The sequence below is a fragment of the Artibeus jamaicensis genome, unplaced genomic scaffold, assembly GCF_021234435.1.
Source record: "Artibeus jamaicensis isolate MK-2021 breed Jamaican fruit bat unplaced genomic scaffold, CSHL_Jam_final contig_490, whole genome shotgun sequence".
NCBI lineage: Eukaryota > Metazoa > Chordata > Mammalia > Chiroptera > Phyllostomidae > Artibeus > Artibeus jamaicensis.
In genome coordinates, this window is record NW_026521861.1 from 9,493,992 (window position 1) to 9,513,451 (window position 19,460).

Below are 19,460 nucleotides of genomic sequence, written 5' to 3' on the forward strand. Positions count from 1 at the left end.
GCCGGCTCCGAGGCAGGAAAGAACAGGACACAAATAAATCTGAGAATGACTCTAGTCCATGACCCCAGACTCTGAATTTGTAGGACATCGTAATCACAAAAATCCAATATGAGAATGCCTACAGAATAATCTGAAACGAACACACCATTTGTGATTTTTCTGAGATGATAATGAATTCATGAACACTTCACTCACATTGATATTGTCTCCAGTGTTTAAAAAACAAAACAGTACCCAGGATTATATTTATAGCCATTAAAAAGAATGTCTGGAAAGGTTTCGTTATAAATAAATAAATAAACATTTGTGTTATAAATGGAAAAGAACACAATACAAAGTGTGAAAAAGATTTTCAGAGACTAAACAGCAATACCCTGGTCACTTGGTAGTGGGTTTTATCCTTATTTTCCAACTTTCCAACATTAAGGATGTACTGTTGGTAGCATCCAGAATTCAAGCACAAGAGAGAGACGCATTGACGTGCTCGAGAGAGAATGCTCTGGTCCAGCATGAAGCAGGGTAAGAGCAGCGAGGGTGGGAGGAGCCGGAGGCGGCGAGGAAGCCTCCACCCCCGTGTTGGCAGGAAGTGCTGCGCCTCTGACCTGACGGGCAGTGGGGCCCAAGAAATGGAGAGAAGGTCCAGCGTGGCCTGCACACCCCGGGACCGTGAGGCTGCCACGAGACAACAAAGCGGCCTCTACAGTATGACACAACACTGCCGCCTGGAACTTAAGGCTACTTCTGTGCTCAGCTTGCTCCACTTAAATTATCTGTGTACAACCACCCCACTGAGAACAGCAGAAGCTCTTTAAGTGCTGAACCATTCATTGCTCAGTTTGTATTCCCCCCAGCCAAAAACAAGGCTTCACACATGGTAGCTCCTCAGTATTTGCTGAATAACCAGTCATGGGGTCAGAGAGGAAAGGGACATACAACTGTAAACCTAGATGCTGCACTACAAGTTAGTTCAGGAAACAAATTCATGAGCAGAAGGGGAAACCAGTCACTTTGGCGATACTAAATGCTTTGTGAAGTGTGAGGCCTGCTAATCATCTGGCACTAGTGAGACGTTGCCCTCAGTGACCTCGGACCCCACAGTGCCACCTTCCTGCTAGCGATGTACCCACCACCGCCTAGCATTAGGTGCCACGGCCTGACGTGGAGCCAAACTGGGCGGAGGCGGCTCCTGCAGGGTCTGCAGCGCACGTGCCCAGTCCGAACTGCAGGACGGCAGAGCCAGCGGCTGCACTTACTGAAAAGAATGTGCTCGGCCAGGTTGGCGATCAGTCTCCTTCGGAGCGACTCCTCGGCTGCATTTCTGGACTCGTTAGTGGACGTGTCTGCACCTTCGTCAGCGGCGTCGCTGGGTCTGAAATGTTCTCTTAAAAATTAGACTTCTACAGTCACACTCTTTCACAGAGCAAACTATGGGGGCCTAAGGTGTAAATATATTAGACACTGTAAATTACTACAGATTCTAAATGTAAACTACAAATAAATTAGTTCAGTGGGTTCTTTTTCTTCATAATATACTCTATTATGTTCAGTAGACTCTCCTGGCCAAAACACATCATTCAGTTATAAACAGTCTATTAGCACATCAATTCTAAAAACCACCGGCTAAAAACATGCATAAAGCAAGATACCTTATTTTAAAACTTTTATGAAAATTTGACACTTGAACACATTGAAGGAAAGGTTTCATATTCAACTCCTCTAAGGTATGAATAATTTTGAACTCTGGAAAATTCACACAGAAAAACTCCGGCACTGTGCACTTACGTACGATGTGTATAATCTAGGCTACCATCAAAAAGAATTCAGGTAAAAAGCACAAGTCAAGTAAGAGCCCCTGCCTGATTCACGAAACCAAACAGGTTTATAACGCAAATAAATCAAAACCCTCCAAACTATGAAAGCACATCACTTCAATATCCTTTATAAAACCAGCAGAAAAGTTGCTCAAGCTAGAAAGTGAAAACAAGAACATGCATGTTCTTCTTAAAGTTAACCCGGAACTGAAGGAAGTCTGCTTCTGCACTCAGCTTGCTCCACTCAAATTATCTGGGTACAACCATCCTGCTGAGAACAGCAGAAGCTCTTTAAGTGCTGATATACAAAAATAATAGATACTCGAAAGTTTGGCTAATATGAAAATTTCCACAAACCTCACCTTGAAGGAAGTATAGCTGGTAACAAAGCTTGTTCCAAAGAGAGTGGGGTGGACACAGGTCTCTGACTTTGGCTTTCTAAATATTCCTGGGGAAGGAAGACATTTACTAGCATTGTCTCATTTACATAAACATATGCAAAATTATTCAATATTCAAAAAGCAAAGAGGGAGTTGTTTTATAACATCAGCCGCGCTGCAGAGCATGGGGGACACTTCTTATGACCTGAACGCCCTCCCCAAGTCCAGTATAACCACAGAATGTTGCGGAGCGCAAAGTCTAAGAACTGAAAATACAACGAACAGGATGATGCTTAAGCAAAATCATTTATACACTACAGGAGAAAAATCAACTTTTCTCACATCTTCAAAAAGTGATTGAACATTTCCAATATTATTATTAGTGATAAGTGACAAAAGCAGGCTTTTTAGAGGAAATCTGACAACCCTAGGGTCACGTAACAGTCAAAAGAACCTCAACCCCAAGGCCAATCACAGCAAGACAGAGACACTGTGCAATAGTTTTAAAAATGGTAAGAAATGCTGACATTCCTAAATTGAAAGCCCTTAAGGTCAGAAAGCATCTAGCACAGCAATTAGAATCATTTACAGTGAAACCAGGAAATGGGACGGAAGGAGAAGCAGGACCGTTACCCGGTATTGGAGGGCTTCTCTCTTTAACCAATTCACAAACCTTCGGAATTTGCACCCGCTGGGACCTCAGGGGCCCAGGGGGCCGGGGCTTCTCCATGAGGATGACCCCATCCCTCAGGTACGTGCGTCCAGATTCCACTGGTAAGTTAGAGCGCCACCCTACACTGTTGTCGGCACCCAGCTTTTCGAGGTCATGTCTCGACAAACTTCCCCCCAAAAGCAATTTTAAAACACAATATAAAATACTGGTATAGTATATAACAACATGCAAAATTCTCATGAATTAAAAAAAAATACCAATAAATGCTGAACTCAAAATCTCCCAAAGACAGGTATTTACTGTCCTTGGTTAACAGGCGTGCTTTGGCAGAAAAGTTTAGAAAAGGCCACTCTTGACACAGTCCTCCCTCTACGAGAGAAGAAGCCAAGGCGACGACAGAAGCAGGACCAGAGGCTGGACGAGAGCCCAGCCCCTCCGCCACGGAGCCACGCCGGCGCCCTGAGGCAGCTTCGCCCCAACAGACACTCACCTTCAGGGAAAACGGCTGTGCGAAATCCACTCGGACACACCCGTAGTTTTTCCGCAACATTCTGATGACGCCCCTCGCTATGCTCCACAGGCTTTCGTTCTTCTTAGGCTTCCCCTAAATTCCAATTTCAAAAGAATAACATGGTAAGAAATAAAGCTCACACATATGCAAACATTCCCGTTAGCTAAAGAATAGAGTTTTTGTTTCCTTTGTTTTCATGGAAACTCGAGGCTTGTGTTAAAAAAAAAAATGCATGAACAAAGAAAATAAATATTCATTGAGGAAGACCTGTCAGAAAATATTTAGCATTCAAAGGTCATAAAAGACATAATCATGTCACTGGGAGGGGTAATTTGGTCAATGAAAAACAAATCATTTAACACTCATTCAATACACTTTTTATATCATCCACAAAAATACTACTATGAACTAATGAAGGACAAAAATGACCTAGGTTAAAGAGTTACACTTATTCTGTAGTTCTCAGATAAAAATAAGATGTCAAAGAGGTCACTTATCTAAGGTCTGATGGTCACCAGAGTCCAAATACTTCACATCAGACAGCTGAGTGCCAAATCCAGCCCCAGAGTGACCTTTAAGCTTATTCCTTTAGTAAACATTTACTGAAGATTTAAGATACATATGGCACAGTGACAGCCATACATAATGGATGTAGGACTCAGATATGACCTCATGAGACAGTCAGGTGAGTGGAATACACATTCAGAGCAGATGCCTACAAACACGAGAAGGAATTTCACAAGAGAGAGACAGATAAGAATCCAGGCCTATCACTTAACTTTTAAAGCCTACAATTACCAAGTGTCCTTGAGCTTCTGACACACTTTGGGCAGGAGGCTTGAAACAAGCACCTTGCCCAAGACTTCCACACTAAATAAGGACAAAACTAAATTCCTCTGGACCTCTCACCACGCCGGCAGGAATGGAGGTGAGCTGGTAAAAGCACTCTGGAACACTGTTTGGCAGTATTTGCTAAAGCTGAATACACACACACTTTACGACCCAGCAATTCCACTCTTCGGGACATGCCCAACAGGAGACACACACTCGGCCATCGAGAGAAATGTACGGGAGTGATCACAGTCACAAACTAGAAACCAAACTGTTCTTCCACAGTGGAAACCATGGTACACTCATACCATAGATATACCATCCGCGTAGATGACTGTGGCATATTCATGCACTGGAACACTATGCAGCCGTGAAGATAAACAAGCTCCAGGTAAAGGCAACAGCAGGGATGAACTGCACAGACACCGGCTCGAGCAAAGAAAACCAGATGCAGAAAGACCTCGCTCTACACAATGCCCTTTCTATGGAGTTCAACAACAGGCAAAACTAGTCTGTTCCTTAAGAAGTCAAGACAAGTGATTGCCCTTGAGAGGACAGCTATGGGAGGGGCACCAGGGGGGTCCCCAGGGTCCCGATCATATTTTCTTGAGTTCAGTGCTGGTTACAGGGGTGTGTTCACTTTGTGCAAATTCAGGTGACGTGCTTATTATTTGTGCCTTCATTCTTCTAAAGCTATTATACCTACTTCAATGAAAAGTTTACAAAAACGTTACTGCCATTTCTCAATTTAATCTATAGTTCCTTCGTCACCATAGCCCCCCAGTCCTTCAGGCTTAACTTAAATCCGCACACACGCAGTAAGCCCCGAAGAAAACAAGCCACGCAGCGCCACCCCCTGCCCCACTGGAGAGGGCAACTCTGCGCCCAGCGCTCTTCCACTTCCCGGTCCCACGACGAAGGCAGCACTGGCACACCGGATCCTGTCCCCTCCCCGGGTGCAGGCAGGCACCACCGTCCGCTGACGTGGGCGATGGAGGCCACTCACGGCACCCACCCGGCCGTGCTTCCTACAGTGCTTTACGACAAGGGGGCACCAAAAACATTCCTAATTAATTTGAAAAGCAACGGACTTGAAAGCAAAGCAGATTTTGGAGAGGAAGTCCCCTTACCAGCTGTTCACCATTGTAGTGCCCTTCAATGATGCGATCGTAGGAGATTCCGACCGGTATCACCAGGATGTCTGGGATGGTGTTGGTGCACACGGTGTCCACCACCACGGACAAAAGGCCTGCCCGGGCACAGGAGGTCTTTCCACTCCTGGAGCGTGTGCCTTCCAGGAAAATCTCCAAGGACTGCTGCTGTCGAAGCAGTTCAACCACGTGCTGGGATAGCAGGAGAAAGTGAAACGTGAATTCAAGACCACCCATCTTAGGAAACGGTCTGCAGAGTTGAATCTTAAAAAAGCACGCATAATTTCACTACTGACAACATATTTTACTCCCAAAAATAATAAGATAGCTCTTCCAATGCTGTATTTTGGTAATCACAAAAAATAATCACCAAACCCATACCCAAGCAATAACCAATTAAATAATCCCTCAGACAACAGCTACTTAAAATCTCAGTCCAGCCCGTATCCTTCCGCGGTGACAACCGTCACACGGCTGTGAGCGATGGCACCTACCCCACGCAGCAGGGCTCTATAGAGAACATCCTTCCGACCGTCTGGCGTTTCATCCAGCCTCCGTCTGATGAAGAAGCCCCCAAGCTTGTGGATCAAGGTACTATAAATTCAAAGATGCATAAGTGTTTACGAAGAAATGTAAAAGGAACACTCAAATTGCAAGTCACTTCAAGACATTTGCCGAGTGAATATAAATCACGTGTGTTGTTGAAGCTGCTGACGGTGAGAATGCGGACATTTTTCCATTCCGTATTATTGACGTTTCAGTCATTTACACTATTCATCAGTCTTTAGAATGTCACTCCGAGGGCTGAGGCCCTATTGCATCCATCCCAGGCCAATGGGTGTATCAGACAAGCCTGCCTGATACTGCACCCTGCAAATTCCATGCTATAGGTTTAAGTGGATTCTGAAGTTCTGTGTGAATGGAAAACCCTGTCCAGGGTCTCGAGACACTGACTGTTAGACGCCCCCAAACGTGCCTATGGCACATTAACTACAACACGTGTGCGATGTCACAGAAGCCACTTCGGAGAAATTTTCTCAAACAAGCACTGCTCCGAGAGTGTCTCCGTGAGAGAAGGACAACTTTCTCAAACTGAAACTGAGCACCACCATCTTTCAAACCATGGAATGAGAATCTGCTTCGTGTGCCTACACTTAGGAGCAAAACAACTGTTTTTCACAGCCCCAGGTCTCTTTCTGTAACAATGATGGACTTTTGACATGAACTTGAAATGTTCTAGTACTCACGTCAACCTCTCCAAACTCAGAGACTTTATTCTTTCCAAATAGAGTGATGTTAATATAACTATAAATGCGAATATATATACATGTATATTCAAGGTCTTCTATAGTCAGCATAAAAAGGCCACAGTGAGACGTTCCTAGAGCTTAATATCACTCTTTGGGAGTAAAACTATGCAAAACAAGTTCATAATGAAGGAGGTGAACCACCCACAAAATAACCCATGCTGAAAACCGGTTTGTGAGCATGTAGGCTGGCCCATGACAAGAGAAAGGTGCCTATAAATAGGCCCCGTCATCCACAGTCCGTCACCTCCGAAGGAATGGAGGGCTAACCAGTGACTGGCAGAGAGCTGTAGGACGAGGACTGTTGAGTTACGAGAAACTACCAGGGTCTGCTAGCACTTCCAGGAGACCAGGTTGAGAGCCTGGAGAGAACGGGTATGTGAGTTATTCTCGTGACAAAAGAGGCAAACCATTACGGGGCAAGAACCCCTTCTCTAGAACCCCGACTTTGCTCTAAATCTAAGCCTACCAGCGACTTTCTGGTAACACTCTAATTCAGCTTTCTGGGTCCCTCAGTACTGGGAAGACGTGCCCGGGAGAGAAGACAGATACTACTCCCTGGGAAAGCACGTCTGCCCTGGGGGGTCACACACAGTGGATGACAGCTGGCTGCCTGGCTGTGTTCCCCATTAGGTTACCAGCCAACTGAGGGCAAGGCCTAAGATCCTGTTTGCTCTTGCCTTCAGCATGGCTGAGTATTGGCTGACCTCGTGAGTGGGAGGCTTCTTGTCAGTGGTTCACGTGGTCTGGTCAGCCGCAGAACTCTGAGCTACACAATGAGGAATCAGCTCTTTGGACTGGGAGGCTGAGGATCAGACCTCGCAGCTCGCAAAGGAAACGGGCTGCCACTCTGCAAGGCCCCACCTGTGCCCTACCTGTACAACCTGCCAGCCCACCTCCCTTCCAGTCTCTCTCTCAGTTCATCCCCTTACTCCCTACTACTACTCACAGAGCTGACTTTACTGATGCTTTATGCTTTGAAGTTTGAAGCTGCAATTTCCCTTACCAACTAAACCTACTCCTCACCAGTTTCCCGTTGGTGGTCAGCTGTACCACCTACCCAGGTCCCGGTGGTAAACACCTGGGAGTATTCCTCCCTCCTCTCCCCTTGCCCCTTTCTGTTGAGCCCTGCATCTAGACTAGCATTTGCTCCTGTAAATTCAACTTACTAAACACTTTTCCAACCAATGCCCACCTGTCCAATAACACTGCTATGCTTTTAATTTAAGCCTTCATTACCTTTTGCTTGAACTACTCCAACAGAGCCAGAATTGTTCTCACTCCTTCTAATCTGAGTTTACAAATGCAAATCTGACCATGTCACTTCTCAAGTACAGGCTACACTCTACACTCTGGGCTGAGAAACTGCTCTGATCCAGTCCTCACTATCTCTAGTCACCCGCCCGTCTCGACCCTTCCCAATGTATCCAGCATCCCAGCCCTACGGAGTCGGCTGCCACAGCCCAAACAAACCAGGCTGTTGAGTCTCTCTGCCTCTTCACATACTATTTCCTCTGAATGGAATGCACTTCGTCCTCCTGAAAACCTCTAAAACAGGCGATACACGGCTTCATAGGATACTGGAGTTGTTACAGGTTTCTAGCTCTTCTCAATTACAAGATGGACATTATCGGGGATGGTTCTTCTTAGCTATGGTTGTACCATCAGCACCACCCCACCTCTCTACTTTTACCTCCCGACTGCCAAGCCTGATGCAGTAACTTGCTATCTTGTCTTTTTAATGGCCTCTTATCGATTTGGTAAATATTACCTATAAAGTTTAAAGACTCACAGCTCACCAAGTGTCCCATATAACACACAAAATTAATGGTGAATGTCTTCTTGCTTTTTTGTATGTTTCAAATTTTTCACAATGAACATGCAATACTTTTATAATGAAAATTTAAAAACCTAACATCTTTACAATCATATGGCAAAAGGTATAATAAAAAAAAACAAACACAAGTTCAGAATATAATCTTTTCCATACACTCAACTACAAGAGAAGCTGACCTTACCTGAAGACGGGGATGTTGAGATTATTGCCAGAGGCAATGTATGGGGCTTTGATGTTGTGGCAGAAGAGAATGAAGGTGAGCAGCAAGTAGTCAATATGGGATCGATGAACCGGGAGAAATATAAGGGGCAGATTCATCTAGTGAAAGGAAGAATGCCAAATGTAAAGTTCAATTGCCCTTCACAACCTCATATTTGGTTAGTTACTCAAACACTAGCTAACCAGTGACTCAGTCTTTAAAAACATTTCCCAATAACAGGAACTCTTTCAATTTAATATTGACCTAGCTAAAAACAAAAAAAACTACAAAAAAAAGTCAGCAAAGAAGCAGAGTAACCAAGAGTTCAGGGTGAGTCTGTATCTCTGAGAGGCGGCTTAGGTTTTGGAGTCAAGCCCGGTTTGGCTTGAAATCCTGGGCAAGTCACGTGTTAGCCGCAACTTGTAAACATTTCTTAATCTAATGGAGGCTTTACTTCCTCATTTATAAAATAGGGATCGTTCTCCCTGATTTCCAGAATCGTTGCGGGGTAACTCACTACAGCAATCCCGCGTATGGCTGGGAGGTCTCCCTCACCCCGCTGCCCCTCCTCCCATACACGGCTCCAGGGTGAGTTGCAATGCACAATGGTAGACAAGAGAACATTTCCAAGAGAAGCCTAAAATCACTCTACAAGTGTAGAGAAGATGGAATGACAAATCCACGTATGTCTTGCCTCGGTTGCAGCCTTAACCATCTCAAGCTGACCCTTGTGAATCTGAATGTTCCAGAAGAAGCTGTTGAACAGTTTTAGCAACACCCATCCAGTCAGTCTGAAAGTAAAAACAAAAACAAAAGAAAAGGAAGTGTAAGAGTGTGTGTGTGTATAGTGTTTGCAAGTACGCTGTGTATGTGTGCATGTGTGTACCTGAATTGCAGAGTCAAACAGCTAACTGTACACGTGCACTACTTATGAAAGTATCCATCTGTTACGGACGAAAATCTTGCATTTCACTCTAGTAGCACACTTTGGACTGGCAAATATTTCAGTGAACAGAATGACAGGAAACCCCTCCTTTAAGACATGGGTATGTGAAAACCGGCTCACAACTAGTCTAGAGAGCAAATATCAGCAACAATATGACTGCTATCATTTAACAGAGGATAAGACCCCTTAAAGCCTCCCACAGCACCACCTGCCATGGAAGCTGAGTAAGCACATAAGGAGGAGTTGGGTTTAATGACAGAATATGTTAAAACATCTTGGTCCGAGAGCATTGTGCTGGGGAAGGAAGTCCAGTGGTTCAGTCCTGTCTGCTCAACACAGACGGCTCTTGTCGAAAACTTCTGCCTTCCCTGGTATTACCTGATCATTGCTGGTGAGACAGTGGCAACCATTTCTTTCAGGATCCTTCTAGCTTTCTTTCTCACTTTATTGATGGCTTTTGATTGCTGCTGAGCCGAACCGTCAGGGTTTAATTCAGCGGCCACTTGGGCAATGGCATCTTGCACCCTGATTTGAAAATGGAAAGACCGGCAAATCAGCTGACTGTGTGCTACATCCTGTAATCAGTATTTCGTAAACTGTAGCTACAAATCACAAAATAAAATGTACCTTCTCTCTAATACACGGTAACATGAGAAAATAACCTCAAGTGAAAATTCTTTTCATTGCCTGCCTGTTAAATATTAAGGATATCATATTCCTAAAGCAATGAACCCCTGAGGACGCTGGAAGAGCAATTTAGGAATTTAATTCAAATGCACTGGGTAACAGCTCTGTGAATTTCAATCTGGTTACTTTGTGAGAGACACGAAGCTGCACTCTAGCAGAAGAGAGGAAAGGAAGATAATCCATTTAGGCTTATATTTCAGAGCCATCCAAAACCCACTGTCAGAGTAAGGTCTAATTTTACTTCCGAAGACCTAATTAGCCATTTATATTCTGACTCTTTAGAACTATATGTGAAACTCCCTAGGAGGGATGCAAAGGGGACACAAATATTTACAAGTGTTTTCTAATCAAACCAATAAGCTTTAAAAGGCAGAGCTGAAGATTAAATCAGCATGGAACAATGAGCAGTGAGGGAAAAGGGAAGACTCTGTCCAGTTTGATAAATCCTCCACGTGACGTGGGGAAGAATGCATGTACTTAAGCCTCCTCTAATCACTTCTAACATTCTAGTCTCTGGTGAAAATATCTGGTAGAATAAAACGCACTTGAAGGCTTTTACCTAGAAAACAGAACATGTGATAATCCAAGGAGTTTCAAGTAATGGTGTTTTCTCCTGCTGCTGCTGATATCAGACGACTGTACAGAAAAACCCCACACAGCCGTGCAATTCCTTCACGTGACAAGACCAACCCCACAGGACACGGATCGCCTGAGTCTATTCTTTGAGAAGCATCTATTTCAATCTGGCCAGCGATGTTTTCACAAGTAATGGACATGATTATTACATCTCCATTATCAAATATTCATTCATTCCCTCATTAAATACTTGAGTGCCTATTATGTGCTACCAGCGTTCAGGCCTTAACAGCCAACCACACAGGGCCTGCACGGCTGAGCACCTGTCGATCACCCACCTCCAGCTACCCAAATCCAGGCACGTGAGGAACACGGGCCACGCCCATGAGGCGGAAGAGGCCAGCCTTCTCCCAAAACCCACCACATCCTCACGCCTGGTCTGTAGGATGACTGGTGTCCCCTCTCCCTCCGAGTCCAGGCTGGTCTCTTTTGTTCGTAAGAAAGCTCCTGGAAGAGCTAGGGCAGCCTCTATTCTCTCCAAACTCCTCACAGTGACTTTCCACTATAAAAATTTGTGCCTAGGTACTCAATAACTGTTTGACCAAACTCACTTCTCCATTGGCTAAGAAATAGGAAATGCAGTGTCTTACACATTCATCTTACAAAAGATGTAACAGAGAACTTGGAAATCTGTGCGTGTCTGGCTCCAGCTTGCCTTTTGTATATTAGAAACCCACTGATTCGTTAACCCATAAAACCAGACTGCAGTCCCCACAGGGCACTGCCTACCCAGACCACACATGCCCTGCCTTTCCTTGGCTTCCCTTTGGAGCTTAATATTTAACTTGGAAACGCAAAGGCTTCTGCAGGCAGAGTCCCAGAGACACCGAAGCAGGGGTGTCCAACCCTGGGCAGCCGTGAATGCGGCCCAACCCACAGTCACACATTTACTTAAAATATTGTGAGGTTTGTTTTTGTGATGATATGTTGCAGTGTATTTAGTGCATGACCCAAAACAACTCTTCTTCTTCCAGTGTGGCCCCGAGACACTGAAAGGTTGAACACTCTCCACTAATGGTTAATAAAGGAAATTACTTCCTCATTCCCACCCCATCACCATCCCGCTCTCCCCTTTACAGCGGTGCCCCACCCTTACCGACTGCTGTTCAGTACGTTTTCTGTCACGTTGGTGGCAAACATGCCTTTATGGACGTCTCGCTCTTGAACAAAAAGCATGTACGAAAGACGCCTTGCAAGCCATCCTCGGTGCCTACAACGTGAGAGTCATTTAGCAGAGAAGCACTTTAGCACACTTTAAACAAGCTGCTTAAATTATACAGGGGTTTCTCTCTTGTAAAAACATGTCCTCATTTCATCTACCCCTGATACCGGGCTTCTCACATAGCAAATTATCCTTAGGAGTTCAAACAACTTCATTCCCAATTTCTTTCACGTATTCTCAGCTAAAATTTAAACTTGGAATCTATGTACTGACACTGGAATAGCATTATTTTGAAAAATAATAAACCAAATACAAAAACAAATAAAAAGACCATACTTTATTAATACCATAAAAAGAAGAGTATATTTAAATATATATGCATATATATATATATATATATATATACACACACACACACACACAGAGATATATATGCAATACATCTTATAGCTATAGCTATGTGCTACAAAAGATGATTCGGAAGTCTTTTCCTACCATCCAGGGCTAATTTCATTGTTGTTGTCATAGTAATCCTAAGGTTGTATTATAGGTTCACAAAGCCAGAAAAGTTCTTGCTCTTAAAAAAAGTAAAACACACACACACACACACACACACACACACACACATTCAACATGACTAAGGGGTAGGACACACTCCTACCAGTGACTATGTGTTATCTGGATGAGGCGGCTGGGGACAGGCCCCTCAGCATAAGAATGCTACAGACCTTCATTATGCAACGCTCTGATACCATTCACGATGATTATGTAACACCTCATTACCATTCCCGCCATAATGATATTCACACAAACAGATTTCAATTGTAAATTCAGCAATTCTGAAAAGCCCTGGAGCAAGGAAAAGTCATTTGAGGGAGAACTGTTTACGAATCCTATGCTCCATCATCCTTCCCTTCCAACATTCTCTCTTCCTTCCTCCTCTCCTTTCTCTCCACTCTCTGAACACTTGGCCCAGCATGTTCAGTGCTTCATTCTAACCTCTTTCTTCAGTGAAAAGTTTCAGAATTATGACTAAAATGTACAAAGTGCAAACTCTCCATGAAATCCCTTTGCAACTGACTGAAAGCTGTGTGTAAGTGTCAAAACGTTCAGGCTTTGCTTCATGTAACACAGAAGAGCTGAACAGCCAACTCGACTGGACAGGCAGCTTGTTACTCTGAATAATTTCACTTTGTCTTCTCAGTACAGCTTTTGTTTCTTGACTGCCTCCAACTGAGGGCAGTAAATGGACCCTTTGCCTTTATATATTAAATGTGAACTCACACAAAGAGGAGACCCTGCCGGATCTCTTTTCTCAGGGTCTTAATCGTGTGAACCATGGGAAAGGAAAAAATATCAATGAACCAAAGTTTCTCCTGTCACCTTTAAACTTAAGAGAGGGGGAGAAGGGAGGGAGGGAGGAAGGAAGAGGACAGGGGAGCATAAAAATGGGAAAAATACGCCCCATGACTTCAGCTGTATTTAAAAAAAAAGTCTTAACTGATACACGTGTGCATATTGTCACGCTCATGTGACCTTGTCATCAAAATACAGGCCGTCACATCAGAAAGACTAACATGAAAGCACTTCGTTTCTTGGACCCGTTTTTCAAGAATTCAAAAGTATTTCTCATCACCTGAGCTCACTGCTTACCGATGCCAGGCACTGACTTACTTACTCACTCTTTGAATGAGAAGAACTGGTAGCAGTTTTGGCTGCTGTTCCTCTCTGGCCTCAGGGACATTCACACCACCTCCCCACCCTCTGTTCTTCTCTCCCAGCCTAGATTCACCTGTAACAAAGCCTCTTTTCTCCTGCTCGGGTGCCTAACAGCCCATCCCCATTTGCCTGGAATTTGGAAGTAAGAATTCTAAGAAAAGTCTTAAGCTGATAATTTATTAAAGAACATTTGCTCAGCAGAGGGCAATATTCTCTAAAACTCCACATTAGTTTTACTTTTTTTAAGTACAAAATAGTTATCCTTTATTTAAGTATAAACTACTCATGATAAAGCATAAGACATTCAAACAAACCTACACCTCTCAGACAAATCTTTATCACAATTTAGAACAGTTCAGATGCAAAACCAATACAGGAATAAGTTAGAGAAAGCTGTAAGTGATATCTATATTTTCTAGAAAATGTTTATGATATAATTACAGCAGTGGTAATAATAATAGGTCTCTCAGGTGGTTATATTGTTTCTCAATTTTAGATAAAGCCGCTTGTGTCAGAGGTGCATATTTATTAACTCTCAAAAACACGAGACTCATCTTAAAGTACATGAATTTCTATGGAGTTTTTCTTTTGAGGGGTACTAGAAGTGTAAGAAATTTCTTCATACCTTGTGTGCGTTTCATTGATATAAATAACATTCCGCAAACCCAGAGACGGGATACTGGGGTTGAAAAACTTATCCTGCAGGAGACAAAATGAACACAGATGTAGTCACACAGCTGGCGTGCAGGCGGGAGCTCACGTCACTAGTCCTCGCCAACTTTCAAAATTCAAGCCTAACGTTGGGCATTACTTCGAAAGTCAAAGTGATGAAGAAAGATTATGTTTTATCGAAAAGCACCTTTTAGCCTTTAAAGATGGTCACAAACTCAACATTAATCCTTAACATCTTATACAGGGAATAGTAGTGCCTCTCCCTTCCCTGCCCACCCCCCCACCAACCCCAGAGAATCGAAGCCGCCGAGTGCTCGAGTCATTGACACTGATACTGGAGATTTCCAAGTTGCCAAAACAGAAAAGCACTATGCTAAAAGTAACATGCACATTTAAAAAACAAAACCAATGTAGAGAAATTAGTAGTTATTTTCACATGAGTCCCCACATATCAGCTGTTCCAAACTGAAGAGGAGGATCACTACTAACTATTCGAAAACTTCCAAGTGAGTGCATACTTTGGGGCGTAAATGTGGACTTAATCTTTGATGTTCAGGGGAAGGGATTCACGGCTGGTTTCCATGATATACCAGGGAGATAGTTTGTATCTCAGCACTGACACCAGGCATTAGGCTACAATCAATACTACTACTGGCTACATGCTCTGTTGCTGAAATAAAACTGCGACTGTTCTGCAAATAAAGTTTAATGACTAACAAAAAGAAGGGACATGCAGTTATAATTAGATTATTAACCCCCCTAATAATCTTGACACACAAGAAGTATTATCCCCATCTTAGAAACAGGAAAATTGAGGCTGACATATGTTTAAGATTCAATCCTGGATCTTGCTCCACAGAGCAGGCACGGTGTTGCTATTCCTTTAAACCAAAGGTTCCACTTAATGAGATAACACGTGGTTAAAGGTCATCCTCTTTACAGGTAACCTTAAAAGATATCCAGCAGGACCTGCTGAAAAGAAAAAGTCTGGAAAGTAATGTGAACAACAGGTAAACTTGGCACGAATAAATGCTGAGATAATGTATTACCAACAAAAGATGTAAAAATACTAAGTGAAATTTTCTTAGAGAAAAGGGAAACAAGATTTCAGAGAAAGGGTAACGAATACTCAAAAGTTACAATAAAAACATGGTCAAACAAGTATTTTAAATAAACATGCCATCGAAGAATTTTAAGATCAAGTTCACCTCTTGTATTTAGGTACTATAGTACCTAAAGTTCAGGTACGATATTTAGGCAAGAATCAATGATCTGTTATATTACCCACCTATCCCTGCCCCAAACCCATCACCACCACAAATAATTCCCCATACTCTTTCCTGACTTAATAACACATTAGAGTTAACGTATTGCTTTAGTTTTTTAAGCATTTAAAATTACAATTAGATGAGATGACAGATCTAAAAAAAAGAAAAGCCACATGATCTTCTATTTAAATCTTTATTTCTATTGGCCTATTAACTTGAACTGGCCTTACTCCTAGACTAGAAATTTCCACGGTCCTTCAATGCTACCAAATTCTTAAGTTCTTGCACCAGCAAAGTACTTGTGACTTAAAAGGAACAACTTTTAGCTCTGGCCGGCTGGCTCTGCTGGTTGGAGCATTGTCCCATATATGGAAAGGTTCGATTCTTGGTCAGGGCACACACCTAGGTTGCAGGTTCAGTCTCTGGGTGGAGCAGGTACGGGAGGGAGGCAACCGATTGATTTTTTCTCTCTCCTTCTCTCTCCCTCTCTCTCCCTTTTTCTCACCTCCATCCCATTTCTTTCTCTCCCCTCTCCCACCTTCCTCTCTCTCTAAAATCAATAAACATATCCTCGGATAAGGACACAACAATAAAATAAAATAAAGGAACAATATTTATATCAACACATTCATGAGCAGACATGCATATTTAACGTAAACTGCTTGGGTCCCACAAAAATCTCTTCCAGGTTAGAAAGTCCCTGTATCCCAGACTCAGAATTCTACTTCCTGCCAAGCCAACCCTCAGTAAAACATTCACACTGCACAGTTTACCTACTCACACAAACTATGAGCAACCTCTATGAATGGCAGGTCCTCTAAGGGCAGAATTTTTATGTCATGATAACTGACCCATTTCAAAGAGAGCTTAACAACCAGGTACACCTTTTTAGAGGTAACTCTGCAGCTTTAGGACACAGCCACATTCAAGTCCACCGTCCGGTGCTCACGTGTCCCTCTGGCAAACTGCCACCAGAAGCAAACCTCTCATCTAATCAGCTCTCCTCAAATACCAATACCGGCACCCCAATGTGGAAGATTTTGCATGGCTTGAGGGTTTTTTTTCACCAAAATACAAACAACAAACCCATACACACTCTTCTAAAAGTTGTCACCTAAGCTTTCAGTGACCATTTCTCACTGTCAGGGTCAGCAGACACCTGCCCCACTCACCCCTGAAACAGAGGACTCACACTAGACAAAGCCACGCGAGCTAAAGTTCGATATCTGGAAGTTACTTGAAGGTTCCTGCAAATGTTTGGGAAGAGTTAACCCAAAGTAAGACCTGCTCTCCCCAGGACGTCATACCAAAACTGCTGAAAAACCCAATCTCGCTGAGCATCAACTACCAGACCAATATTCACTGACTGCAGGAATGAAAGACCGAGTCAACATCTTGACGTGGAATATTCGGTTTATAAATATAGCTCTAAATTCTAAAAATAGAAATTAGAAAAAAAGACTAAAAATAAATTCTAAAAGTGAATTAAGTCTGTTTGGTATTTGCCCAATACCAAATTCACACAAAGCTGGAAATCTATGTCACATATATCAAGGGTTTATTAAAGGTCATGAGCAGTAACATTCTTACCCAGCTCTGGGGAGTACAGGAATAACAACATCTCCCCACAAACGGCCTCTTCCGGCTCATTAGGCTTTCTTTCCATTTCAAGGTTGCAGATCTGAAGAGAGTAGGTCTGAAACCACATTCATCCTAAAAGATATTAAGGAAAAAGTGGTCACTAAATGGCAAGAAAATTATGCATATCCACATGATCTCCAAAACTAAGATATTCCAGCTAAAAGAGAAACTTTTGAGACATTTTCTTTGGGCGGTGGTATAATTACGTGTTTCTCAGAGTGATTTTCATTCAAGGTACTCCCTCCAGAGTCAGCTCTCCGAAGAAGAGCAAAAGCTGAGCACCTAAGAACAGCAATAGCTGGCAAAAGACACTGCACACTCAAGGCAGCATTCAAGGTTTTAACACAAAGTTGGCAAAGCTCAAACAGCCTCGCACAACAGCAAGATGAATAAAATCAGACGCCTGGATCCCTATGTTAAGAGTTCTTCTTACTCTCTCTTAAATCATACACTCCCACAAAAAGAACTATTTGCCACGGCCTTACATAGTAAGCAAATTGTTATAATACAGCTTAAACTCTTTTGCTTGAAATGAAAAACAAGATACACTTACAGAACATTCGTTTATCCTAAGAAGAAAGTGTAAAGGCTGAAACTGAAATTATAGGTGTATTGTACAATTAGGGCCAAACTCTCCTATTCTAAGCATTTTTTCCCTAACTTTGAGTTCCTCCATTGCTCAAATGCTACTGATACTACAGTCTCAAAAATAAGCAAAAAAAGAAAAAACCTATCACCATTTTTATATAAAGCAAATATTTTAAACATGCCAAGTTATGTTGAACTAGAGAAAACAACACAAGATAACATTTACCCTTTGGATTGGGTTCATGCTAAAATTTATTTCCTATTTTTAATTATTTTAAATAAACTTTATTTTCATTAAAAACTTACATTTATTAGATACAATTATGGAAAATAGACATAGAAACATTTTAAAGATATCTTTATAATGACACCATCCCAAACAAATACTAGTAGGTTTTGTCTAGGCAAAAGTATTTTGCTTTTTAATATGTCTGTAGTTAAATTTCTTACTCAGTTTTTCTTCCCAGTTATTGATACAAAGTCAGCTCCAGCATTTCCACCTTCATAAATAATATTGCAATGAACGTCTTTAGGCTGACCGCTTTTAATCCACATTTTAATCTGAAACTTACCCATTCCTCACTTGCATGCTTGCATTGGCCAACGCTGTATTCTGCTGAATTTGGCAGATAAGAAACATCTAGCGTGCCAAGGGTCAGTGCAGATTCATCCATGACATAAAGCGTGACTCCTAAATCATGTGCTGTAAAGAAAATACACGTACCATTTAAGTTAATCAGGACTCTAGAGGGTAAATACGAGAACTCGAAATTCTGACTTCCACATGATTTTGCTCCGTAAGAGGATGTCAAATGAACTACCGACAGACTTCCACCAGGTTCAGTCCAAGTGTAAAAATGGACTTTGACGTGTTTATATGAATTCAGTTAGGCAGATTTGATTTCAAAATAATCAATCTTTGTATCTTTAGATTTCCTAAAGAAAATAGCTATGAATTTGTAAGAGTAAATAATAGCTTATTTCAGGTACATGACAAAGAATTATTATTTGTGTTAATAACTGAATAATTCCTGAAGGATTGAAGGAATGGGTTTATTTAATTAAATACAAGTTATAGGTATACACATAATTAGGTAACTTTTTAAAATTCTGTGCTGGGAATTTCAATAATGCAAAAGGAGTATAGGTGATGAGGACACCTTTAAAGTTTCCCACTTAAACGGAATTAAGCTCTTCATTTTCTTGTGATGCCTTAAACGCAATATTTGCACTTTTAGTACATCTGCAAAGCCCTAAAACAAAACCACCTTTTATGAAATCTTTATTTGATGTTTTCATCCTTTTCAACAAGTCTTTTCCTACCTACAAAAAAATCTTCACTAACAATGAACAGCTAAAAAAAAAGTAGATATGAACCTAAAATATAAAAACTTCTAACATAAGCTTAGAATTATTTTTCAGATGGCTTTTGACTAATTCT

General features: G+C 42.2%; 1 protein-coding gene across 6 annotated transcripts in view; it reads right to left on the reverse strand.

Moving 5' to 3' along the window:
- The window catches only part of GPAM (glycerol-3-phosphate acyltransferase, mitochondrial), a 56,409-nt gene that overhangs the window by 11,770 nt on the left and 25,179 nt on the right, over window positions 1–19,460 (reverse strand). For 4 of the 6 annotated variants that reach the window (XM_037165604.2, XM_037165603.2, XM_037165606.2 and 1 more), the window contains 12 exons: window positions 18,592–18,722; window positions 17,381–17,503; window positions 14,476–14,549; window positions 12,066–12,179; window positions 10,025–10,171; window positions 9,395–9,491; window positions 8,683–8,819; window positions 5,852–5,951; window positions 5,337–5,549; window positions 3,355–3,468; window positions 2,174–2,259; window positions 1,254–1,381 (listed from right to left, as the gene is read on the reverse strand). In XM_037165604.2, coding sequence (XP_037021499.2) covers window positions 1,254–1,381; window positions 2,174–2,259; window positions 3,355–3,468; window positions 5,337–5,549; window positions 5,852–5,951; window positions 8,683–8,819; window positions 9,395–9,491; window positions 10,025–10,171; window positions 12,066–12,179; window positions 14,476–14,549; window positions 17,381–17,503; window positions 18,592–18,693 — 1,435 coding nt within the window. In that variant the 5' untranslated portion in view covers window positions 18,694–18,722. The remainder of the gene's footprint in view (window positions 1–1,253; window positions 1,382–2,173; window positions 2,260–3,354; window positions 3,469–5,336; window positions 5,550–5,851; window positions 5,952–8,682; window positions 8,820–9,394; window positions 9,492–10,024; window positions 10,172–12,065; window positions 12,180–14,475; window positions 14,550–17,380; window positions 17,504–18,591; window positions 18,723–19,460) is intronic. The other 2 variants (XM_037165602.2, XM_053668385.1) reach the window with 1 other exon arrangement.